Raw genomic sequence first — 24,432 nt, 5'->3', positions numbered from 1 at the left:
TCATGATGTATTCTTAGAATTTCTGCGTGAGAGATTGCAGATACAAATTTGTTTCCAGGAGACGTGCAGGGTTGTTGCAGAGTTTAAAAGGAGTGACGTATGTAAATTACCAAGCACAGAGCAGCGCTCAGTGCACACTAGTTAGAAACAAATAAATCACCCAGCGTTTTGTCTGCATCTCAATCCCTCCCCAACAGCAGCCACAAAGAAGTGCAGCTCTCTGGGTGAGGCTCCTCCGGGTCTTTTGCTGATACGTATGTCTTTAGCATTTATTCTTAGCAAGGAAAAAGTTTCCTGGATGCCCGCCCTCACACACGCACACACACACACACACACGCTCCCCTGTAGAAGTCTTCTCCTCAGGTCTCAGCGGCTAGTAGGGTGACCAATCATCCCAGTTTGCCCAGGACTGACTGGTTTCCTGGGACTCAGCACGGCCGGTGCTGACCCAGGACATTCCTGGGCAACTTGAATGCGTTCATAACTGGGTAGGAATGGACCACAGGACTGTCCGAATCAGTCATTGGATGGGGGAATGGAATTACCAAGATTAGTTTAGAGCAATCATGATTTCCACCCTGAAGCAAGAGAGGGGGTCAGCTTTCCTGAATATGGTACGAGGGACACCCAAACACGACCTCCCTCCTTCCAGTGAGGAAGAGAGGAGAGGCTGTTGGGTAGGCAGTCAACAGGGCTGCCTTCTCTGTAAAATGAGATATAGCGCTAATGCTCTTCTCACGATGCTGCTGTGAGGGTTCGATAGACTATATGACAGCGCCTTACACAGAGAACCAATAACAGCATCTTTTTATTAAGCACTTACTGTGTGCAAAGCACTGTGCTAACGGTGTGACACGCATTGTCACTACATCCATAGAGCATTCTAGGGCACAGGATATAGATCCCATTTTACCGAAGTTCCTGAACATCAAGAGCTGGAGTGATTTGCCCAAGGTCATACAGCTAGTAAGCTGCGGAGCCGAGTCTCAGAGCAAGGCTGTCCGCCACCTCAATGCCAGTCTTAATCTGTCTACCCCACTGCCTCCTAGAGTTGTGCACCAAATGTGATTTCCTTCTCTTTAATCTCCAGCACCTGGCCCAGGGTCAGCAGGTAGCAAGCATTTGTTAAATATTTTTTGAACGAGTAGGTGGTAACAGCTAACGTTCCTGCACCCATTATGGTTTACAGAGAACTTTTACCTAAACTTAGGATTTCCTCCCCCGGATCTAGTCTTCTTCCAGGAATCCTTCTCCCGGCAAATGGCTCTACCATCTACCCAGCTGCACAAATCAGAAAAGTGAGAGTCACCATCAGCCCTTCTCTCTCCCTCCCACACATCATATCCAACCGATCACCAAGGCTGTCTCTCAGATCTGTGCGTTTCTCTCCGTCCTCTGTGACCTTGGTCCACGTCACTGTCACGTTCTCACCTGAACTGAGGAAAGGGCTCCCTAACTGGTGTGCCCGCAGCCTGAACCCATCCCCCAGTCTCTTCTCCATGCTGCAGCCAGAGTGGTCGTCTCAGTTTCTGCCCAGGTCACCTGCCTACTGAAAACCCTCACTGCTCGTTCCCTTGGGGATAAGCCCAACCTCCCCAGCACGGCCTGACCTGCGTGCCTCCCCTGCCTCATCTTACACACAGTCCCGTCTCTCTCTCATGCTCTCCCAGCCAGCCCCCTTTCAGCCTTCCGGAAGCCCCTCCTATTGTTCCCGTCCTCCTGCCCTGGGATCTTCACACATGCTCTTCCCTCCCCTCTTTGCCTAGTTAACTCTCACTCACCTCAGGTCTAAGCCCAGCTCTTCTTCGGGTAAGACCCCCCTGCCCACCACGACCAGGTCAAATCCCCCGTCAGAGCCTCTGGCAGCACCATCGACTTTTCCTCACTGGCCCAGTTGGCACAGTTGCATCTTCACACTCGCTTGTGAGTTTGTTTGGTTAACGTCTGTCCCTACACTAGCCTGTGAGCTTCCTGTCCGGTTTTGTTCATCTCTCTGCAGCCTTTTCAAGGCCAGGGGCAGCACATAGTATGTTTTCAGTAAACGTGTTTAATTAATTAATTAATAACTAGTTGATTGATCAATTAATTAACATTTCACCCAGGTTACTGTGAGCTCCCTGGCGGCACGGCCCCGCCTTAACGTTTCTGCATTCATCCCCAACCCTCCCCACAGCAGCCAGCACAGGGCTGGGCCTGGAGAAGCACGTGACCACCACTCTGAGGGATGGTGACCACGCAGTTAACAGGGATGCAATTGCTTGGCAGAAACCACCTGTGAGGGAAGGAGGCAACCAGGACGGGAAAGGGGAAAGAGCTGAGGACGGATGTGGTCTAAGGCAACCCTGTTACCGCCAAAAGGGGCCTTCTACTCGCTGCAAAGACAAGCCGACAGTCAACAGGCAAGGTGGTAGGAGAGAAAGGGTCTTTTTATTACAGCTCACCAGCAAGGGGGAAGATGGGGAACTAGTGTCCTAGAGAACTGTGTTAAAACTGCACCATTTGAGGGGCTGGCCCCGTGGCCGAGTGGTTAAGTTCACGCGCTCTGCTGCAGGCGGCCCAGTGTTTCGTTGGTTCGAATCCTGAGCGCGGACATGGCACTGCTCGTTAAACCATGCTGAGGCAGCGTCCCACATGCCACAACTAGAAGGACCCACAACAAAGAATATACAACTATGTACTGGGGGGCTTTGGGGAGAAAAAGGAAAAAATAAAATCTTTAAAAAAAAAAACTGCACCATTTGGAAGCAGATATATAGGGCGAATGGGCTGGAAAAGGGGGTCTCAGAATGTTGAGCATCTGGTGGCGTAGCCGTGGAGACTCCAGACCATCCCTTTCTCTTGTCAACAGTGATGGATGCCAGCAGAGGGCTCTTTCCCTGGAGGTCATTACATCCCTGGGAAAACTTAATGAACAAAGTTATCGTCTTTTCAGAATAAGGAGGTCTATGTATAAGCTAAGGCTACGAAAATGCAAAGCATACGTATTTCTCACTAACAGGTGTGTACTTAGCTAGGCTACGTGCAAACTAAGGCATTCCTGACAAGGTGGGGGGGGTGTCTTGTGGATCAGTGTCGTTTATAGTTCTAACGTGGTTCCCCTCTCCAAGATGGCTTCCCTTATGCTAAGCTGTGTTAACCGTGGGCTATATTTATCTGAGCTATTTAGGCAGCTTTAACAACCCTAGCCCTGGCCTGATGGGGAAGGAGGGTCTGGAGCACAAATCATAGATCGCATTGAGGAGTTGTCCACTCTGGGGCAAGGGGGCCAGGTTTTGTGTATATGCTCCAGATGGTCTTGGGCGATTGGGCTGTTCTGCCAACTGAACCCAAGACATCAAAACTGGAAAATAATGATCAGCTCTGTCGCCTCCTCCCTCCAATCCATCTGCGCCCGTGCCTTGAGGGACCTCTCCCCAGCCTCACCCACTGCGTGAGTTTCCTCAGGCTGCCCTAACAAAGAACCACAAACTGAATGACTTCAAACAACAGAAATTTGCTGTCTCACGTTCCCAGAGGCCAGAAGCCCAAAATCACAGTGTCGACAGGCCGTCCTCCCTCTGAAGGCCCCGGAGGAGGATCTCTCCCCGACTCCCTCCTAGCTTCTAGTCGGGGCTGGCAACCCTTGGCACGGGCGGGCTTGTGGCAGCATCACTCCTACGTCTGCCTCCATCTTCACGTGGCCTTCTTCCTGTGTCTCTAGGTCCAAATTTCCTTCTCCTAAAAAGGGCCTCATCTTAACTTCATCTGCAAAGACTCTATTTCTAAATAAGGTCACATTCACAGGCACCAGGGGTTAGGGTTTGAATGTACCTTTTGGGGGACACAACTCAGTACCCTGCCCCAGAATGCCACAGTCACCTCATTCAGACTCTTTAGAACCTGCCCTTTCTGTGTCTGAAGCCAAAGCCTTCTTCTGGGGACTGCTCCTCTGACACCTTTACCAAAAATGAAGCCTGGTCCTCATTCCCAGAAATGCGGCCTGATGAACCCTGTAATTCAGACAGCTGGCAGCTTTGACCTGCCAAAGGCTCTCATGCCTTTTCTCTTTTAATCCTCATAACCACCTCAAGAAGGTTTATTATTTATTATTCCCATCTTATAGATGAGGAAATTGAGGCTCAGGGAAGGTAAGTGCCTTACACATAGTCACACAGCAGGGAAATGGCAGAGCAGAGACTTGATCCAGGTCTGCCTGATGCCAGACACCACACCCTTAACCACTGCGCTCTCCAGCCCAGTTGCTTTTCTTGGTGGGAGAGCTGCCAGCCATCAGAAAGGGCCACGTAAACCTGTCTAGCAGCTTAGAAGAGCGTCATGAAAACAGTGCTCAGAGAATGAGAGAACACAAACTGGGTGCCTGTGTGCGGTCACTAGGAGGACCCAAGAAGGAGTCACAGATCACATGAAGAGATGAAAACGGATGCTTAGGGACAGTTTGGGATGACATTTCTTTTTTTTTTTTTAAGATTTTATTTTTCCTTTTTCTCCCAAAGCCCCCCAGTACATAGTTGTGTATTTTCAGTTGTGGGTCCTTCTAGTTGTGGCATGTGTGATGCCGTTGTGGGTCCTTCTAGTTGTGGCATGTGTGATGCCGCCTCAGCATGGCTTGATGAGCGGTGCCATGTCCGCGCCCAGGATCCGAACCAGGGAAACGCTGGGCCCCCGAAGCAGAGTGCATGAACTTAACCACTTGGGCTCAGGCCCGGCCCCGGGGTGACATTTCTTTAGGAAGGCGTTTTTCACTGGTGATATTTTAAAATTGATTTGGTTGATTCGGTAAAATTGATGCTATAATATAAATTTGGTGATTTTTCTCTATCCTACTTTTCACATGCCCCACTCGTGGTGAGTAGCGCTTGCATCCTGGCGCCTGCTGGGGTCCCAGAAGCCAGTTTGTTTGACTGACGCGCAGCGCCCGTCGCCCAGCAGGATTCCACCGTAAACACGATTTCCTCTGACGGGAGCCCGCCTGCTTGTCATGCAGGCACGGTCTCACTGAGCAGACTGTTTTCCTCAGTGGAAGGAGGTCACTCCTGCACGTCCATGATCACTCCTGAGATGCTCCTCACGATATGCATGCAGCCCAGTCTCCTCAGAGGACTCAGCCACTTAGGTTGAATTCATAATGACTGACATTTCATTTAACCAGTCAATTTTTGCTGGGTGCCTACCCCGTCTTAGGCTCTGTGTTGGGTGCTGAGGATGTAGAAATAAGCCAGACTTAGTCTCTCTCCTCAGGGAGCTCACATTTTATTGGGGGAGACAGACAATTACGACCAATGGGATCAGCGCTTTGAGATAAGCGTCAGTTGAAGTTCACAGCTGTACGTGCCATAATGTACAGAGATGTAAGTAGAAGACAATGAAGCTGAGGGCTGCAGAGCTAAAGGTCAGGGACAACGCAGCCAGCCAAAACGCCCAGCCACACCAGGGGAATTTTCTACTGGGAGAAACATCACTAGCCTGCCACCTGTTGCTTGGCGCCTACGTGAGGGGCTGGCTGTTAGATGCTCCTTCCTGGGTGCCCCTAGGACACCCATACGCCTCCCTCATGGCTGCTTGCCAGGTGACTTCATCTACCTGCATGCAGTCACCGATGCCCATTATGTAGCACCACCTCCACTTCTTACCCGGGACACCTTCTCTATGGGACTCAGGTGACATGGGAAACCCAAGCCTTAGTGAGGATGGGGAATGTCGCTTTAGTTTTCCAGCCTCTGTAACACTAGAAGGCAATCTAGAAGGGATTGGGCCATTGGATGTTTGTATTTGGAATTCAGGAAAGATATATGGACCAGTGAGCTGGGCCAGAGCCCAGAGGGTTCGCCCAGGTGCAAAGACTGGTGAGAATGGTGACCCAGACCAGCTACGAGGGTGCTTCCACTCTGATTCACCACGGAACCAGCACATGAGCTGGCAGAGATAGAGATACTAGTGTGAAGGTCCCTCCCTGATGCCTCCCTACTCCTCACACAGGTGCACTCAGAGCCCACTGGTCAAAGCAGAGAGCAAGAAATCCACCAGGGCAGGGGGACCCTGGCCGCCCGCTGGCTGGTCTTTATTCTGTTGTGCTAGAATCAGCATTCAGGGATCTACTCACTGTGACAAAGGGAATTCCTTTAATGGTAACCCCAAAATCTTATTCTGATATGGAAAAGTTCTAAATGATGAAATACTATACTGCTATGCATTAAAACGTAAGTGTTGACTGAGAGGCAAGACCTAAACTAGGGAGACAGAGAGAAAGTAGTTTTTCCTTCTCAGCAGCCACGAGAGGGTGGGAGTCCTGACTCCAGGTCAGGAGATCTGGTCAGGGACAGATCCCTGGTCACGGACCAGGAGCTGAGGAGGGAGACGCTCTCCTCGACTGAGACTCTCCTCTCCCGAGGAGGACTGCGAGCTTGAACCCCAAGGACGAGAATCTAGTGGTCGATTTAAAATATTTTCCTCACCTTTGCGTCATTCTTTCTTGTTACCCCAGGATTTCAGTAGAATTTTGTAAAACTTTCTTAGCATGCATTGGGAACTATGGGAAATGCACTTGTCTACACTTGCCGAAGATTGAATTGAGAAAAGGAAAATCATCGCAGACTCAACACACATTATGAATCTCAAGCAGGATCCATTCAAAGAAAACCATACCTAAGCACATTGTGATAAAACTGCTGAAAACCAAGAATGAGGAGGAATCTTAAGAGCAGCCAGAGAAAGAGACGCATCACTTTCAAAGGAGCAATGAGAAGACCGAGAGCTGACTTCTCCTCAGAAACAGTGGAAGCCTACAGAGAACAGAACAGCTTCAATCCGTCCTAGCCTGGAATTCGGGAGCTTCACTAAAGGAAATACTAAAAGGGTGTTTTCAGGCAGAAAGGAATGGTCCCAGATAGAAGCCTGAAGAGTTAAATCAACAACAGGAATAGATAAAAAATAGATATTCATACAAGGGAATACTCAAAATGCATACATATATGAGAATATTCACGCGATCCTTGTTTCTAACAGCCAAAATGTTAATATCCAAATGCCTAGCAACATTCATCCATGGAGTACTATACTGCAATGAAAGTTAATAAAACAGACTGACGTTCCCACCGAAGATGGAGTGATAAAGACTAGATTTACTCTCCTGCCTGAAATAACAAGAACAACAATGGACAAAATGTATGAATAAAGGTTGTCGAGGCATTGGCTGTCAGGCCGTGAACGGGATTCCGAGGGGCAGAGGTCACTGCGGTAAGCCCTACGATTGCCTGGACAGAACACAGGGCAGGGAGAGGAACCCGGGTGAAGCCTGGAAGGCTCCCTGAGTTGAGGAGATCGCGTTGGAGTCTGAAGAGGCTAGGTGGCCAGAGTTTACAGGGCGGAGTGCCAGAGATGAGAGAGCTGCAGACAGAGAGAGTTCTGGAGATTTTCAGAGGGTCTCCCTCAAGTGTTCCGCTGAGTGTTGATCAATGCATGCACTGGGGCCCTGAGTCTGCACTTTCTACCAATCAACATGGCTGTTGTGAGCACCTACAATGCACCAAACTCTGAGGAGGGATGTGGGAAACCAGAGCCAAAGCAGGTCTGTTCCTGCCCTTACAGGGCTCCCAGTCCAACTGAGGAGAGAAAGCACGTGCCCCTGACAGACACACAGCGCCCACCTGGAGAGTCTAAGCTAAGAGCCAGAACGGATCAGAAGCAAATGAGAAGAGGAAAGAGGGCCAGCTGCTCTAACCCGCACCCCCCTCCCCTCCCCGACTCCAGCACTCAGCAGATGCAGGGGCATGGTGATATGGGAGAGACAAGCCAGCTCCCCAGGGCTCAGGCTGCAGGATGAGTCCTAGCTGGGCCCTGAGGTTGGTGACTGGAGGAAGCAAGAATTGCTGTCCCTGGGACAGGGCGAGACCCTGGGCCGGGAGATGGAGCTGGTGTGTGATCTCAGAGGTCCCTGCCCTTTCTGGGTCTGTTTCCTCATCTGGCCCCTGGGATGCTCTTTAAGCTCCTTTTGCTCTGAGGGAGGTTTCTGCCAGCTGAGCTCTGGGCCTCAGTTTCCCTTGCCTACAAAGGGACAATAATCCCTGCCCTCCTTGGGAAAGCCTCCCACTTAAGAGATCATTCTTTTCCTCCAGCTATTGCCAAGAGAAGATGAAGCGGCACATGGAGTTTGTGCAGAGGTGGGGGGCAGGCAATGACTGATCGTCCAAGGCAACACGGGGTGAGGCAAGTGCTTTCCTCCAACCCAGCTCCTCGCTTGTATCTCCTCAACGCCCTCACCCCGCTGCACCCCAGGCTCTCTATTAGTTCTCGGATTCCTGTGGTTTCTTCAGGGGATGATTCAGGAACAGGCAGCCATCTTGGCAGGAAGTTGCAAGCCTCACACCTGTGCCGCCGACCTTCAACCTTGATGGTGCACTTCACTTCCTGTGCAGACCCATCTTAGGATGCCCTCCGAGAACAGTCTGGCTGTGCTGTCCATACGCAGATTTCAGTCACACAAACTCCCCAGGAGCACGTGGCCTCCCTCCCAGCACCCGCTCCTGGATCCCAAAGGCCTCCAGAGGGACCCATCCTCCCAGTTTACGGACATGAAAACTGAGAGCAGCGAGGAATCTCAGTGCTCACCCTGCCAGGAGGGTCCACAAGCAGAGGGAGGCTCCAGTGTGTGGTGATAACTCTTGTTTTGTGTCTCAGGAGAGAGAAGCCAGCAGTGTGAGTTTCTGTCAGGTAGGAGGCCTCCCTCCACAATCTTGATCTTCCCCACACCAGCCATGGTACCTGCTCCTCTCCCTTCCCCTTGTTCCCTCCTCAACCCCGGCTCTCCCTTCTCTCCCCAGGTGCTGTCCAGCGTCCAGCCTCGGGTGCAGCGGCTGCCCTATTCCCCTGGGGGCCCAGCTGCTGCTCAGAGCAGACCCCCAGTCCCTTCCCTCCAAGCACCCGGCCCCTCCCAGGAGCCGAGGCCGTGGAAACAGCACCCCCGCCCCCATCCTCTCTCAAGCCGACTGAGCCCTGAGAGGCTGAGCGGTGAGGGTGGGCTGAGGCCTTGGGCACAGCCCCTGCACCCCCGACCTGCTTCCCCATCTATCTGCAATGCCCTCGCCTTCTATTCCTGTCCCTCATCCCAACTTCAGGACCCCCCTGAGTCCCAGCCTCCTCCTCACGCCCCTTCACACTCCAGCTCCATCCTGCTCTGACTCCTCAGCCTCGCAGAGCCCTCTCATAGTTCTTTCGTGCCCAGAAGAGGGGTTCTGCCCACCCCTCATCAGGAGGCTAGTCCTGCCTTCCGAGGGATCCTCCTGCAGAGGGAGGCCACCCAGCATGCAGACACCCCCAGGGGACATGGGGTCTCACTCAGGTAGAACTGAGGGGCCTCAATCCTGTTCAGAGAGCAGCTAAAGAGGCTGGAGTCCCCAAGAAACATTTCCCATTTTCCCTGTGGAGTCTGTATGGAGGGTACCCCGTGTAGACTGTGAAGAGTGTGTCTGTGTGTAAAAGACAATGAGCGTGTGTCTTGTGTGTGCGTGTCTGTGTGAGAACGCATCTGTGTTTGTGAGTATGAGAGGGGCGTGTATAGTGGATGGGAGTGAGGTTAGCCCACACAACACACGCCCCCACACCACACACCCCACACACCCTCTCCGGACCTCTGGGGAGGTAGGGACAGCAAGGGTTGTGCGCCACCTGGTGGCCACGAGCTGCACTACAAGCCGCCATCCTCCACCTGTTTTCTCGCACCCCTCCCAGCCCAGCAACATCGGCACACAGAGCTGATCCCAGATCCTTCTGTGGGGCCCCAACCCACTTGCTCACCACCCCTACCCCCCACGACAGTCCTGTGGAGACAGACAGAGACCCTCCCTCCTGAGTCTCCTTCCTCTAGCCCAGAGAAAGAGTCCTTAGAGGGGAGTCAGGCAAGCGGGGCTCACACCCCAACCTTGGCCGATTACTTAACCTCTCTGAACCTCAGACTACTTGGCTACAGAATAAGGTAATAGTAGCTACCCCACAGGATCATTATGAGGTTTTGTGTAAAATGAAACCATTAAGTTGGGAGGGCGGGGCAGCTACAAGAAGCCATGGAGCCAAGTCTTGCATTCTCTGACCTGTGAGGGCTGTCTGCAGGCTCTGTGCAGAGACACAGCCCTCTCCCCACCCATCACCCCATCCATCCTCCTGCCCATCCTCCCATGATCCTTCCATCCAGCCTCCCACCCGTCCTCCCACCCATCCTCTCATCTATCCTGCTATCCATCCTCCTGCCCATCCTCCCAAGATACTCCCATCCATCCTGCTATCCATCCTCCTGCCCATCCTCCCATGATCCTCCCATCCATCCTGCTATCCATCCTCCTGCCCATCCTCCCATGATCCTCCCATCCATCCTGCTATCCATCCTCCTGCCCATCCTCCCATGATCCTCCCATCCATCCTGCTATCCATCCTCCTGCCCATCCTCCCATGATCCTCCCATCCATCCTGCTATCCATCCTCCTGCCCATCCTCCCATGATCCTCCCATCCATCCTGCTATCCATCCTCCTGCCCATCCTCCCCTGGCAGCCCCAGACACTGCCCCACCCATCTTCTCAGGGAGATCATGTCCTGCCAGAGGCTGCACCAAATACCTGGTTGCAGGTGAGAGTGCTGCTGAGCAGCCACCCAGGGCTATTCACGGGGCCACATGGACCCCACCTTCTGGGCCACCCCCAGTCTTCCCTCTGCCCCCACCCCCATCCAACTGCTCACCAAGTTCTGCCAGTCCAACATGTCTTGAATTCCTGCCCCCCTCACCCGGCCCAGGGCACAGAGCATCAGCCCTAGAATGATCTTTGCCCACCCCCTCCCCTGCAGTCCTCTCTCTGCTCTCCAGCAGGATCTAACACGCATGTCTGAGCCCCTCCCCTACTGAAAAGTCCCCTGACTCCCCACTGCCCGTCCAATAAAGCCCAACTCCACAGCCTGGCATGCAAGGCTCTCTGCGGTCCGGCCTCATCTCCCCACCCACGCCACCCATTCCCGGAGAGCCAGGCCCCCCCCTTCTCTGGGCCTTTGTCCGAGCAGTTCCTTCTACCAGCAGCACCTGGCTGCCTTTGCCGGTGGAAAAACCACACCTGCTTGTCTTCCAACCTCACTGTGGTTCTTCTCAGGGTTATGATCCTGCCGGTTGCCCCATGGCCAAGCTCCCCAAGGGAAGGCTAGAGGCCCTGAGACCATCTGCCCAGAGGAGCACATTCCAAACCATGACAAGCTGTGGGATGGGAGATGCACAGAGGCTTCCTGGTCCCACAGGCAAGGCTGCCCCCCTGGGGGCACTGTGGGTGGTTGCAGGATGACCCTGTCCATCTCCTCCCAGCCCTCTCCTCTTCTCTCCCCTAGAAAAGGAGATCCCAGTGCCCAGCCCGCAACACACCAACCTTTACCGATCTGGAGGAGACGAGCAGGGAGAGGAGCTGGGAGGGGTACAGGTAAGCGAGGGGACAGGGTCTGGAGACTTTGCCAGTCAGAGCCTCCTCGTTGTCCCCAATCTGGAGACAGCCCCTCTCTATCTGTGCAGAGGCAAACACTCGCACAGCCAGGAGAGCAGGGGAGTGACTCCACAGACACAGCTCAGGGCTGCATCTGGTGTAGAGTCAGACTCAGGGGGACCCTTTTGGCAGAACTCAGAAAAACTGCGATTTGGGACTTATGGGGACACAAACAGGTATCCCTAAGGCCAGCAGGAGGTTCAGAGGCCCAGGCCCTCGCTATGTGGGCACTCATGACCTATAGGCCAGCAGACAGGGCCTAGGAGGATCTCCAAGCCACCTCCTCCAGGCAGCCTCCCTGATTGCTTCAACCCCTCAGTTCTCCCTTTCCAGTCCACAATCTCTGTCAGCCAACATGCTCTCACTGCTCCATGCCCAGGCTTCCTCATCTACAACCCACCCCCAAGCCTCCACTATCTGGCCTGGGGGTACCCCAACAGGTCATGACTCCCCCAGAAGAGAGGGTAGGCACTAGGGGTGGGAGCTCCAGTAGCCAAGGAATTCAAAGGGCATTTGCCACCCCCAATTCTGTCTCCCCCACAATCCCATGCACAAAGTCTGCAAAGTGCCCCATGGGGGATGGTTGGTAGAAAGAAATAGATTTATTCTCATGTACAAAGCGGTCAGCCCACAGGACCATATACAACAGTTGCACAGAGTCCTAGAAAAACGCATCTCTCTAAAGGCAACTCAGAATAGGTAAGGCAGGTGGCCCCCCTCCCCCCACCCACAACACGTACAGAACAAAACAGAGAAGGGAGAGGCCAACGGGGGGCTGACCCGAGAGGCCCGGCCCTATGGGGTCTCCTAAGCCCCAGGGCAGGGGTGGATATGGCCTTGAAGAGAGAAGCCCTGCCGGGGCTGAGGCCAGGACCCTCTCTTGCTGCAGGAACAGGGGAGGGGCTCGGGCTAAGGGGTACTCTCAGGGGCCACTGAGGGACTCAGGGTCGGCTCTCTGCCCTAGGGTGGCAGGGACATTCCCCGGCCTCTCCTGCCACTCCACAGAGCTATGGGGACTTTGATCTAAAAGGGGTCTTACAGAACGGATTGCCTCAGCCTTCTGTTTCACCCAGATAGGGAAGGGACTTGCCCACGTCACCCAGCCAGGAGGAAGTGGTGCTGACTCACCTGAGCCTGTCTCTCAGCCCAGGGATCCTTCCTGCTCATCATTCCCATCCTGATTTCTTCCTGAGCCCCCTCTCCCCAGAGCACTGAGCGGCCCCTCTGGCAGCTCCTCATGGGGCCCCTGCATCTCCCCAGGTCCCCATCCCCACCACAAGGAGAGTAGCAGTCCTCGGGGCCCCTGCGGCCCTGGGGTTATTTCTAGTTCTCCAGCAAAGCTAACGACTATTTCTGAGACCCACCCTCTGCTCTCTCCGATGACCTACCTCCTTGCACAAGGATCCTGGAGAGGGGAAAAGGGCACAGACCTGGTGGGGCAGGAATGGGGCCCAGAGAAAACCAGCCGGGCTGCCTCAGAGAGGGAGTGGCTAGGGGAGGACCTGCCAAGGCGTGGTCAGAGGTGCAGAGCAGGGCCCACTGCTCACTGGTCACCCCAGTGCTCTCAGAGGACAAATCACAAAGTCTTGATGAGGCTGAAGTCTTGTTTCCATTATACAGACGAGAAAGCCGAGGCCGGGGAAGGTCAGTCCTTGCCCAGGGTCACACCGGAAGTCCTGGTCTAGAAACCAGGGCCCGTGGCTCTGGTCCCAGTGCATCTGGCCAGGCCAGCGGAGGGCTGTGGGAGGAGGCCCGGGTGGGGAAGGGTCCCGGGAGGGGCTCACTCAGCATCGAGGCTGCAGCAGCCATTGATGGGGCCCCGAGTGCCATCCAGCTGAGGCACCTCGTACTCCTCGTCCAGGAAGTCCAGCGAGTTGTTGCTGGGGAGGCCGCGGATGGTGAACTTGTGGGACACCTTGGTCCAGTGCTCACGGTTAGAGGCCACGCGCTCGTACAGCTCTGCTGCCTTGGGGAACAGGTCCTGCAGCAGCCTGGGTGCATGGGGGCGGGGTTGGAGGTCAGAAGTTAGACTGTGGGCAGCAAGAAAGATTAAGGCCGTACCCCAGGTAGAACTTCCACGAGAGGGTGAGGCACAGGACTGGACGCTCAAGGCCAACACGACAGTCTCTTTTCATAGTGGACCAAGTGAGGGGCCCATTGAGGGGCAAAGCAGGAGACAGCTGTGCCCAGAGGCGGCGAGTGGGGGGCAGGGGTCGATCAGATGGAGCTGGTTCAGGCCAAGCCCAGCGCCTGAGTGCTGTGGTGGCCACAGCCAGCCCCGTCCCAGCCCACCGTCTCTGTGCAGGGTCCCCAGCAGGCCCGTGAGCTCACTCACTTGTAGATGGGCATTGCGATGTGCTCCATGAAGCTGATCTGCAGCTCGGGGATGTAGGCTTTCTCACGGTCCATCATCTCCATTGGCCTGTTGCCCATGGCCTTCTCCTGCGGGCATCGAGTCATCAGGCCCGGCCCTCGTCCTCCTCCATCAGGCACCAGGGTCAGGCTAACGCAGCCCCCTGCCCCCCGCCCCCAGACCAGGAGCCCTCCCCCAACCAGGACACCCTGAGGTTGCTCCCCACATACCAAGTCTCCCTGGGAGAAGAACTCTTTGTAGATCAGCTCCTGAAAGGCCAACACCCTTGTCACATCCCGCCAATGGGATCCATCACCCAAGTCCTCTCACAGCCCAATCCCAAGGGGGCAAACTGAGGCATCCCTCAGCCTCACCTCAGGGCCGGTCCTCACCATCGCCAGCCCGGCAGGGTGGTGGCCCCAGATGGGGAGGAGTGGCTGGGTTCTGGCCCACCCTCCACCAGCCACTGACTTGCTGTGTGACCCCGGCTGAGTCCATGCCCCTTTCTGAGCCTCCCCATTTGTCACCCTGAGGTGGTCTAGCCTTCTGTCTCCCCAGAATACAGCCAGGCTGAGCTCAGCACAGAAAGTCTGCTCAGGCTGCAGGGAGCCACAGAGAGCTGGGCAGAGTGTGCAGCCTGCGCCTTCCCAGAGAGCAGTGGCACTTACTGCGATCTTCCTCGTGGTCTTCCAGCCCTTGGTCTGGTCAGAGAGGTCACAGGAGGTCATAAGGAGGCAGAGGAGGAGGCTGTGGTGCTGCTTGTTGGTTCGGTCATAGCCCACTGTTGAGGAGAGGATGGGGTCAAAGAGAGGGGCCTAGCTTCTTGGCTTCCCCTCTCCGAGGGCAAGGCCCCAGGGCCCACCCCTACCCAGGGCCCACCCCTAAGTGGTCCAGAGAATTCCACACCCTGGATGGCAGCCACAGTGCTGGTGTTGGGTCTGCCTGGTGGGTTGATGGAGGGGGTGGGTCTGAACCTAGGGATGCTCTCCAGGCAAAATCCCCTCTTGGTCCTTCCCCAACCCCGAGGCCCAGGACTAAAGGCAGACACCTTCAGCCATCTTCTGGAGGTCCTTGAAGATGCGGAGGTGGTGAGCCAGGTCCGTGGCCAAGATGATGTCCCGCATCAGGTCCAGCATGCGCTGATAGTCCTGGGCCCAGGCGGGAGGTGGGGAGGGGTAGACGTCACGGCCTCCCACCAGACACCGCACCCCACTCCAGATCCTGAGGACCCTCTGCCCCTTGGCTCCTTCTCCCTTCTTGGGCCAGCTCCCGGCTCCCACTCCCTCACCCCAACCCTCAGCCCCATCACCTTCCGGGAGAAGTGGTCGAAGATGTTGCAACCATGCGTGTTGAGGATGGCGATGGCCTGAGCAAAGTGATGCCTCTGGGGGGAGAAGAGCGATGGAGCCCAGCTGGGCAGGGTGCTCCCCTCACCACAGACCCCAAGAGAGGGAGCAGGCCTGGCCCAGCCCCAGGCCCCAAGCAGAGCAGAGCAGGCAGAAACGGGGAGTCAGGGGTCCCAGGTCCCTCTCTGGGCTGTTTCAACCCTCTGTGTGACCCCTGGCAAGTCCCTGCTGGCTGTGAGGCTCAGATGCCTCAGCTGTCACATGGAGGGACATGACAAGGTATGCTCTGAGGGCCTCTCGAGCTGGAACAATCCTGAAATGACTCCTTGGAGTCCTCGGCACTAATTCATGCAGCCAACATTCATTTGCTGACAAGGAAAGGCAGTGATGAGATGAGGGCAAGGCCCCTGTCTCCTGACGCTGAAGGGCTGTCAGTCGGAGGAGTGGCTAGCCCAGGGCGGGGAGGGCAGAAGCAAGGCTGCCACCAGGCCTCCCAGGAGGGAGTGAGCCCCTCGTCTCTGGGGGTGTACAAGCAGGGGAGGTCTCTGGAAAGGTGTTGCAGGGGGCAGCATGGAACAAGATGTGCTTGGAAGTTTGGCTCCTATTCTGTGCCAAGCCCTGTGACAAGTGCTGGGAACTCAGACATGTCTCAGATTTTGTCCCTGCCCCAAGGAGCCCCCAAGTCCCCATCTGGGGGCAGGCAGGCCCAAACCAAACAACCTAAGGCACAGCTGAGTGCAGTGGGAGTGGAACCTACCCCAGGCTTGGTGGGGAGGGGTTGCTGGGGTGCCCCCAGACATGCAAAGAGAAATGTGCTAAATACAGTCCTCCCTTTGCAAACCCGAGCTTATGCAGAGCCTGCAGCCCGACTCACACCCGCGTGCGCACCCGCACGTGCACCCACACCCCTCCAGGCCCATCCAGGAACAGGAGGCAGACACACCCTGAGGGGGCTGCAGCTCTCAGAGCCTGTCTGGAGGGCGGGGTTTGGGAACGGGAGGAGCTGGGTCACAGTCTGACTTTGCAAGTCACTGGCCTTCAGGGGATGACAGGAATGGGATATTGGGCAGAATGGTGGTACCTCCATGACAGAGCCCTCGGAGCTGTAGAGCGCGGCCAGCACAGATTTCTGGAAAAGCCCAGGAAAACTCTATCACTCCTCACATAGATGCAAGTGCCCACATTAGGCCAAGCGTCCCCTGCTTGCCCCCAGCCCTCACCGCTCCCCCATCTCGAGCCCAGCGCAAGGCCTGGGAGAGCCTCCTAGCTCGAAACTGGCTCCTGGTCTCACCAGCTCCCACCTCTCCTCAGGCTGGAGGGGTGAGACCCCCCGAGACACCTGGGGGGGGGCCCACTGTGAGGAGGGCAGGGTCTCACCGAGGCCACCTGGAAGGAGTTGTTTGTGCCTCTGTGGTCCAGGTCGTGACACATGCAGGAAATAAACAAGGCAAAGATCTCGATGTCCCTGGGTGGGAGACGGAGAGGAGAGGGTCAACCATAGCTCCCTCCCCAGCCTCCAGAGGAGGGATGGCTGGAGGAGGTGTCGAGGAGCTCGGGACACCACGGTCCCCTTCCTGGAAAGAAGCCCAGTGTGGGCTTTGGCAGGCCCTTTACTCCCTGGGAATGCAATGGTGAGCAAGTCCTGCCCAGAAAATGGGGCTATGAACCTTTCCCACCAGGCCACTAAGAGGGTCCCTTGAGGCGGCATGGGTAAAGAGCCTGCCACGCAGGAGGTGCTTCCCGTCCCCGAGAAGGGCACCCCAGCGGTGGCCACAGGGCCAGAATGCAGCCACTCACTCGAGGTAGTTGGTGAGCTCCAGGTTCTTGCAGAGCAGGTAGCAGAAGTGGGAGACAGAGAAGGCGTGCATCCAGTTGTGGTAGGGGGGGTCCCGGTAGCCCTTCTTCACCATCAGACAGAACCTAGGGGAGGGGGTAGGGCAGCAGAGGGGCCTCAGGCTCTCCTCCTCCAGGAAGTCCTCCAGGCTCTGTCCCACCCTGTTCCTTCCCTTTCCTCCTGGTCCCAGTGTCTGGGAATTGCCTCTCACTCACATCCTCCCCATCCCCATAAGACTGCGCCTTCCCGGGTCATCCTCAGAGACCCCTTCCCAGAATGCTGGGGATGCTGGGTGTGAGAGTAGCAGAAAGAAGGAGGCAGGGACCAGGGCTGCCTGTGCTCAAGGGGGGCTGGGGGCACACACCGGGCCAGCGTGGGGCAGTCGATTTTGTAGTTGTTGATGAAATTCATGTCCTGCAACATGCTCAGGATGGCCTGGAGAGGGCAGGAGGGAGGAGGGATTGTCAGTTTCAAGATGGGGCCCCTGCGTTACCCCTTCTTGAAGCCTCCAAAATTTTGCAGGCTTAAAACTTTAGATCTAAACTAGAGAACCATAAAACACTAGAGGCACGAATTCTCAGAACCATGAACTTTTAGAAGCAAGAGATGTAAGAACTCTTGGAACCAAGCTCAAAGAAAACCTAAGAAAAACAGGGAGGGAGGTGGCAACCCTGAGGCCACAAGCCCTGAGCATCGTAAGGGTCGGAGTAGCGCTCGGGGATCATCCAGTCCAGCCCCCAGCCCTGGGCAGGCCCTGTGGGCAAGGCTGGCAGACCACACGCCCACTTCATCTCTGAGGGGGACTCTACAGCCTTTCTGGATGACTCTGTCCTGCCAGGGAGTTCCTGCGCACATCCAACTTAAATCTCCAGCTGCACACCCCACTTCTGCAGTCAAGTGGTTGGGGGGGGGGGTGGGTGCTCAGCTCACCATGGAGGTGTCATCCTCGGGCAGAGAGCGAGGGGTGTAGGTAAAACTGGAAAAGTTGGAGTCAATGGCGGCCACGGGCTGGATCCCGTCATGGAGAAGTTTGGTGTATTCATCATCAGAGACCTAGAGGGGACCAGCCAGGGCATTAGAGATGACTCCACGCCATCCAGGGTCCTCTCCGTCCAATTCCCACCACGGGGAGCGGGGACCCCACCCAGAATGCCATCAGCCGGGCCATCCACTCCATGGACCGTCACTGGGCAGGAGATCACCACTCTCCCCTCCCAGGCCTGCAGCCCACCTACTGTCCCTCCTTGCCTGTGACCACCCTCATTTGTAACAGCCTATCCTCGGCAAAGACAGAGAACACCCCTTCGTGACACCCCCAAACCACGGCAGCCTTTCACTGACTCAAGGATCCCTTCTTTTGGGGGGACCATCCCAGAGTCTTGCCTTAATCCTTCCTACTACAGCTCTGACCCTGTCCACAAAGTCTGGGACCCTTTGATGTGGACACAGGTAAGAGGTAATACTCAAACCAACAATGATCACCACAGTCTAAAGCCCAGGACGGCTTTTCTGGCACGGGGCTGGTCCTGGCATTTGAGGATTGAAGGAGGCGGGGAAGGAACAGGTGGGCTGCGGGGACCCTGGGACCCTGCGAAGGAGCACGGCAGCTCCTCACCTTCATGTGGTACATCATCATCTCGTTGGCCAGGTGGCTGCGATACTGGGCCTCATTCACTTTCTTGTACAGGAGGGACTGGGGGGAGAGAGGGGACGACGGGGCTCAAGCAGGCTGGCTGTGAAATCTCAGCATGCCCAGGGCTGGGACAAAGGGATCAGAGAGAACCCCCCTTGCTGTCCCATGCTGGCCCCAGTGGGAGCCTTTGAGCTCCAGCTCAGAGCAAGGAGCCCCCTCCAACTTGCATCCAGACCTCGCCTTAATCCCCCTCCCAGGGCCTCAGCATCTGATCTGGCACTTTGCACCCCCTCCTGAGCCTGCCCCAGTCTTCAGCAATGGAGCCGGAGGCCCACTGGCAGAGAAAGAGAAGCAAGGAGGAGGGAAAGCATCGGGGACCTAGGGGTTGGATTCCCCAGCAGAGCTGCCAGCTCCAGACAATGAGACCCAACACTTCCCAAAAAGAAGCTGAGCAGGGGCTTGGGTTGAGGTCGCTTCCAGAGACGGGGTAAAAAATGACAACTGGGTTTCCACGTGGTCCTGGGAGGCTAACTGGACAGGACAGGAAATAGCATCCCAATTTTCAGATGGGAAACTGAGGCTAGAGGTGACCAGGGGGTATTGAAGTTTGCACAGCAACCCAGCTGCAGGGCTAAGAGTTCCAGGCCGGGGCACCGACCCATCTGGACAGAGCAAGGAGAGCCACAGCGGAGAGAAGAACAGAGGGTCTTGCACTGCCCCGCCCCTGTCCCCGCTCACATGGGCGATGCTGATGCCGCAGTAAATGGAGAAGGCTGTCGCCAGGTCCTCGTCGAACTTGCTGAACCATGGTCCGTTGATCTTGTTCACCAGCTCGGCCACACCGATGACCTCTGGGGGTCGGAGAGGGGCTAGGACCGGCCGGTGGATGTGTCCGGCGGGGATCGGCCCTCCCACGGTGTCCTCAAAGGACATCCCATGCCTGGGAAACCCCGACCGTTCTGCTCGGGGACGCTAGGGCGGTGCGGAACGGGAGCCGACCCTCCACTCGGCTCCGCCCCATCCCGCCTGGGCCCCGCCCCGGCCTGGCCCCGCCCGCCCCTCCTCCCGGAGCCGCTGGGAGCCCTCACCCTGGTTCTCGTTCTTGATGGGGAAGCAGAGGATGTTGCGCGTACGGAAGCCGGTGCTGTCGTCTACGCCACGGTAGAAAAGCGGGTGCGCGTACGCGTCGGGGATGTTCAGGATCTGGCCCGTGGTTGCCACGTGGCCTGCGATGCCCTGGTCGGCCGGGATGCGGATCTCATAGCTCTGCAGAGGAAGGGATGGAGTAGGGAGGAAGTTAGTGGCCGGCCACAGAGCCCACCAGCGACTGTCTACTCCCCAAGCCCCCTGCGGACCCCCAAGACCAGGCCACACGCTCCCTCAGAGTGGCCCTGCCTCACCTCGTCCTCCACCACGCCCCCATCGAACACCTTGGCCACCAGTTCATTCTGATCCAGCAGGAACACGGAGCAGCTGTGGGGAAATGGCCTTGGTCCACAGGGCCCGGGCCCCCCTCTCCGACTACCCCCCACTTCTCACGACTTTGGGCAAAGCCTGGATTTCTGAGGCCTGGAAGGAGTGATCCGTGGTGAGAGACTCTCCTCAGGGCTGGTGACTCCAGACATTAGTTCATCCCAATGATTTTTTTTTTTTTTTTTTTTGGTAGCACTTACTATGTGCCAGGCACTGTTAGGAGCTGAGGACCCATGGCCAGCAAAGCGGGCCCCACCCCTGCTGACATTCGACGTTACAGTCTAGCGAGGGACACAGGCATGGAATAAAGGGTCACACCAAACGCGACAGGGTCCCACAAGAAGGCAGTAGAGAGGAAAAAAGAGGGAGGAAAGGAGGGGATGAGGACAGAGCCCCCCCCCCCCCCCCGGGGTAGATTCACTCACATCTCAGCATTGCTGAGGTTTCTGGCCTCGGTGATGATCTCCTGGAGCAGGACAGAAACGTCATCTGCAGGGAGGGTGGGGGGAGAAGCGTGGGGGCCAGTGGTGAGACCAGGCTGGAGTGCCCAGGCCAAACCCCCCACTCCTCCCCCGCCAAATCCCAGTGCCCACTCCCACCCCCAGGCAGGGAGGGGGACAGTGCACTCACCCAGGTGAGTGAAGAGGTTCTTTGCCACTTGGAGAAGAGCCTGGAATGCAGAAAATGGAGATCACAGGGGCTCAGGTGACAGGGGCTCCACTCCCTGCCTCCAACAGCCCCAGGGTCTTCTCATTCCTCCCCAAGGGCTCTCTGACAGCCTGGAGACTGGCAGAGTCGAATTATATCATTTGGCTACTCCGTGAAGGAGTGGGAGGAACAGCCCCAGTTAAGATGCACAGGAATCTTGTTCCATATGCATACCCACCTGTGGCTCTCGCCGCCCAAATGTTGCTGCAGTACCCAAATTGAACACTAGAGGGCGATCGCATACAGTGCCTACAGCCGCCGTCCTGAGGAACCACTGACCTCCCCGATGAGAGTCCTCGGGGCCCTAGGTAATCTCTCCCCACGCTCCGTCCACAAAGACACGGGCTTTTCCCTTGTAGATGGCTCTCTGGGGCTGAGAGCTGGGCGACTCCGTCCCTGAGAGAGGTGCAAGGCAGATCACTCACCTGGCACTCACACTTGAGCTTCTGCTCCTTCTGGAAGGCGAGGGTGCTGGTGAGCACGGTGCTGGTGTAGTGGAAGCAGTGCTGGATCACATGCTCGTCCTCGTCCGTGAACCTGGGGGAAGGGGCGGGGCCACTGGAGAGGGAGGACGGCAGACTCCTCTCCCCATTTCTCCTTACTTCCCTTCCTCCAGGAAGCCCCCTCGGATCCACCAGCTGACCCCACTCTCCTCTGCCGGGGCTGCTCCCTGCGCAGGCAGCTCGGACCAGCCCCCTCAGACTGGGGGCTCCCTCAGGGGAGGGCTCTAGTCCTCCTCGGACCAAAAGGTGTTTTCCCCCTCAGACTACTGTTTCCCTGAAGCCAGAGCCATGTCTCCCTCCTCAGACTTCGGATTTACCCAGACTGAGGCTGGGTCTCCTCCCTCAGACTAGAGACTTGCCCCTGCCAGGGTGTTCTGCTCCTCCCCAAGGCCCCTCCAGCCTCGGGGGGGGGGGGCGGGGGGGTTTCAGGCACTGCCCTGTCTTGTCCAGCTCCTGTCACTGTCCTACTCTCCCTGGACTCTGTGGGCCGCGATTTGGTGCCTCCGCAAGCCCTAAGGTGAGTGGGCAGCGCCCGTGGTACTCTCGGAGCCAGCCCTCCTCTGACAAGCACAGCCCCAAATCCTGCTCAGGTCATCACTCCAGCCACCAAATGACTTGTCACCAGGGAGTTTAGTGGGGCTGGCTGGACCAAGCTGGGGGGTGGGAGGGACCTGGGCTGGGGACGTGGGTAAGCCACTCCAGGTGGGGGTCATGGAGTGGGGGGAGGAGCATGCCTCAGAGATCTTCACTATCTCTCTGGCCCCTGATTTCCCTGCCTAGGCCCCTCCCCAGTTTTTGGCTGGCCTCAGTGCTCCCGTCTGCTGGGATATCCCCTACTCGAGCATGCTGTCCAGTGATTTGGGTCTAATCCCAGTCACCGCCACCCTGTGTCTGCCTGCCCACCTTCCTTACATGGCATTCGAGGGCCCCCAGCCTGGTCTTACCCACCTCCCTCCTCTCAGCTATGGGCATCTCTTAGCTTCAGCCACAGGAAGATCCTTATCATGCTGAGAGAACCTCAGGCTCTTTCACACCTTCATGCTTTTCCCCACACTGTTTGCTCTGCCTAGAATACCTTTCCCACCCTCCTCCCTCTAGGCCCTGAAAATAAACCTCCGGTCTTGAAGGCAGGAACCACGCCCAGTGCAGAGCCTCTACAGGGAGATACTGGGAGGTGTTTGCTAAACATCTTAAGTGCACTCTACCTCTGCCCTGGCCACCAGCCCCATCGTATGCCCAGATTCTGGGATCCCTGTTCTCTGGCTTCCAGGCAGCTCCTCTGCAGTCACTGCTGTGAGCTGAGCCCCATCTTGGCTCACACAGTCATTCAGCACTCACTCCCTCAAATATGTGGGACCCAGGGATGTCCTTGCTCTGCTCTGGGCCTCAGGGCTGTCCCCAAGGTCCCATCTCGTTTTCCTTCTGATACTATTTTTTCTCCAGGTCTAAGGCCCTCTCAGAACCAGTCTCACAGCCAGTAGCCATAAGTCACAGCCCCTGCTGACCACCCCACTCACTCTGTACTCCCCTCCCCAAGGGCCTTCTAAGGGTCATCTGGCCAGCACATGGCCGGACACAGTAGATGCTCAACGTGTGTTTACTGAATGGCATCAATGCTCCCATCACTAGGATGCGCAGGAGTTCCCAATGACGTGGATCCCACATGCTCCCTGCTGCAGCGGGTTCTGCCCTCTCCCTGTCTTCATTTCCCTAGGCCCATCCACCTGTCTACAGTGCTCCGTGCTGGCAGGTCCTGCTACTCAGAACTTCGACTCCCAGATCTCTGCCCCACCCCTGCAGACCCCATCCCTGGGCTTCTGACCCCCCTCTAGTCTCAACACCTCCAGTCTCCACTTCCTGCAGAAGTACCCCATGCCTAGTACCCTTCCCATCTGTTACCCTAGGAGAGCCCCGGCCAGCCTCTCAGCTCCATCTCCTGATCTGCATCACCCCACCCAGACTTACAAGTCTCCTTCGAGCTTGTTGAAGGCGCAGGCCAAAGCCACCACCTGATCAGTGGCCCGGCTGATGACAGGGACACAGAGCATGGCCTGCAACTCGCAGCCCAACATGCTTTGCAGCTGTTGCACATCCTCCTGCAAAGGGGAGGCGAGTCAGGGCAGGGAAAAAAGGAGGAGTGTGCGTCCCTCCCCCAGCCCTCCCCCACTCTCTGCAACAGGCAGTGTAAGGGACTCATGCAGGATGGGAGGCGCTATGACATGGCACGGGGCGGGGGGGGGACACTGAGAAAGTCCCCAGGTATTGTCTCCCCCATGCCTAGTCTGCCCTGTCCCAGAGACCCTGGCCTTGGCTCGCCCCTTGCCTCCTCCCCTGGTCCAGCCAGGCCATGGCTTACAGGGGTGAGATCTTTCAGCTGGATAGACTTCTTGTCTTCCACCACCTGGCCCAGGCGTCCTGTCGTCAACTGGGGAGTGAGGGGAGGCTGAGTCAGGACCCACTCTCCCCACGGTCAGGCCATCTCAGACCCCGCCCCTCGCCCCGGAAGCCTGGGAGTGTCCACAACCTCTTTAATCAGTCCAAATGGTGGATGGAGTCAACACTGAGGAGCAGAGTAGGGATGGGGGAGTCTGCTCTTGACCAGAATCCCCCATGGAGGACTTTAGGGTCATCTCTAACTGGGGGAGAGAAAAACAGACTCCAAGGTTCCCACTGATCTCAACAGATTCTAAGAGAGTCAAATCCAGAAATACTCCAACAGAAGTGAACTGGTCCCAAGTAAGCCTTTCTGTAGATTGTAAGAGATTCGTCCTAATGGCTTCTGATAATGAGAAGTCGTGATTTCTCATACCATTTCTAAGTAGATCCTAAGATCCAGACAATTACATCAGATTCCAAGAGATTCTGGCAGGTCCCTGTCCCTCTGGGCAGATCCCAGGAGTGCCTAACCGGCCTTAACCGCGCCTGCAGACTCCAACACAGGGGACAGAGGCAGGACTCACCGGAAAGCTGAGCTCTTCCTCCAGCACTTTATCTCCAATGACCTGACGGCAGAGTTGGGGGCACGGTTAAAGGATGGGCAAGGTTTTTCCCCTTGGAGACCTGGGTCCCTGTCCCGGCC

At 56.5% G+C, this 24,432-nt stretch overlaps 1 protein-coding gene across 3 annotated transcripts in view; it reads right to left on the bottom strand.

Annotated features, from left to right (window-relative positions):
- Window positions 1-12,086: 12,086 nt before the first annotated feature.
- The window catches only part of PDE2A (phosphodiesterase 2A), a 90,243-nt gene continuing 77,897 nt past the window's right edge, over window positions 12,087-24,432 (bottom strand). For all 3 annotated transcript variants that reach the window (XM_014741834.3, XM_001499060.7, XM_070274467.1), the window contains 21 exons: window positions 24,314-24,355; window positions 23,710-23,778; window positions 23,319-23,449; window positions 21,276-21,387; window positions 20,773-20,812; window positions 20,568-20,631; window positions 20,070-20,142; window positions 19,758-19,935; window positions 19,408-19,520; window positions 18,652-18,729; window positions 17,967-18,089; window positions 17,401-17,471; window positions 17,000-17,122; window positions 16,580-16,667; window positions 16,284-16,331; window positions 15,166-15,240; window positions 14,905-15,004; window positions 14,525-14,637; window positions 14,087-14,125; window positions 13,839-13,945; window positions 12,087-13,494 (listed from right to left, as the gene is read on the bottom strand). In XM_014741834.3, coding sequence (XP_014597320.1) covers window positions 13,284-13,494; window positions 13,839-13,945; window positions 14,087-14,125; window positions 14,525-14,637; window positions 14,905-15,004; window positions 15,166-15,240; window positions 16,284-16,331; window positions 16,580-16,667; window positions 17,000-17,122; window positions 17,401-17,471; window positions 17,967-18,089; window positions 18,652-18,729; window positions 19,408-19,520; window positions 19,758-19,935; window positions 20,070-20,142; window positions 20,568-20,631; window positions 20,773-20,812; window positions 21,276-21,387; window positions 23,319-23,449; window positions 23,710-23,778; window positions 24,314-24,355 — 1,998 coding nt within the window. In that variant the 3' untranslated portion in view covers window positions 12,087-13,283. The remainder of the gene's footprint in view (window positions 13,495-13,838; window positions 13,946-14,086; window positions 14,126-14,524; window positions 14,638-14,904; window positions 15,005-15,165; window positions 15,241-16,283; window positions 16,332-16,579; window positions 16,668-16,999; window positions 17,123-17,400; window positions 17,472-17,966; window positions 18,090-18,651; window positions 18,730-19,407; window positions 19,521-19,757; window positions 19,936-20,069; window positions 20,143-20,567; window positions 20,632-20,772; window positions 20,813-21,275; window positions 21,388-23,318; window positions 23,450-23,709; window positions 23,779-24,313; window positions 24,356-24,432) is intronic.

The sequence above is a fragment of the Equus caballus genome, chromosome 7, assembly GCF_041296265.1.
Source record: "Equus caballus isolate H_3958 breed thoroughbred chromosome 7, TB-T2T, whole genome shotgun sequence".
In the NCBI taxonomy this organism is placed as follows: domain Eukaryota; kingdom Metazoa; phylum Chordata; class Mammalia; order Perissodactyla; family Equidae; genus Equus; species Equus caballus.
Note: the sequence above shows the minus strand (reverse complement) of the source record. Positions and strands in the feature narration are given on the sequence as shown.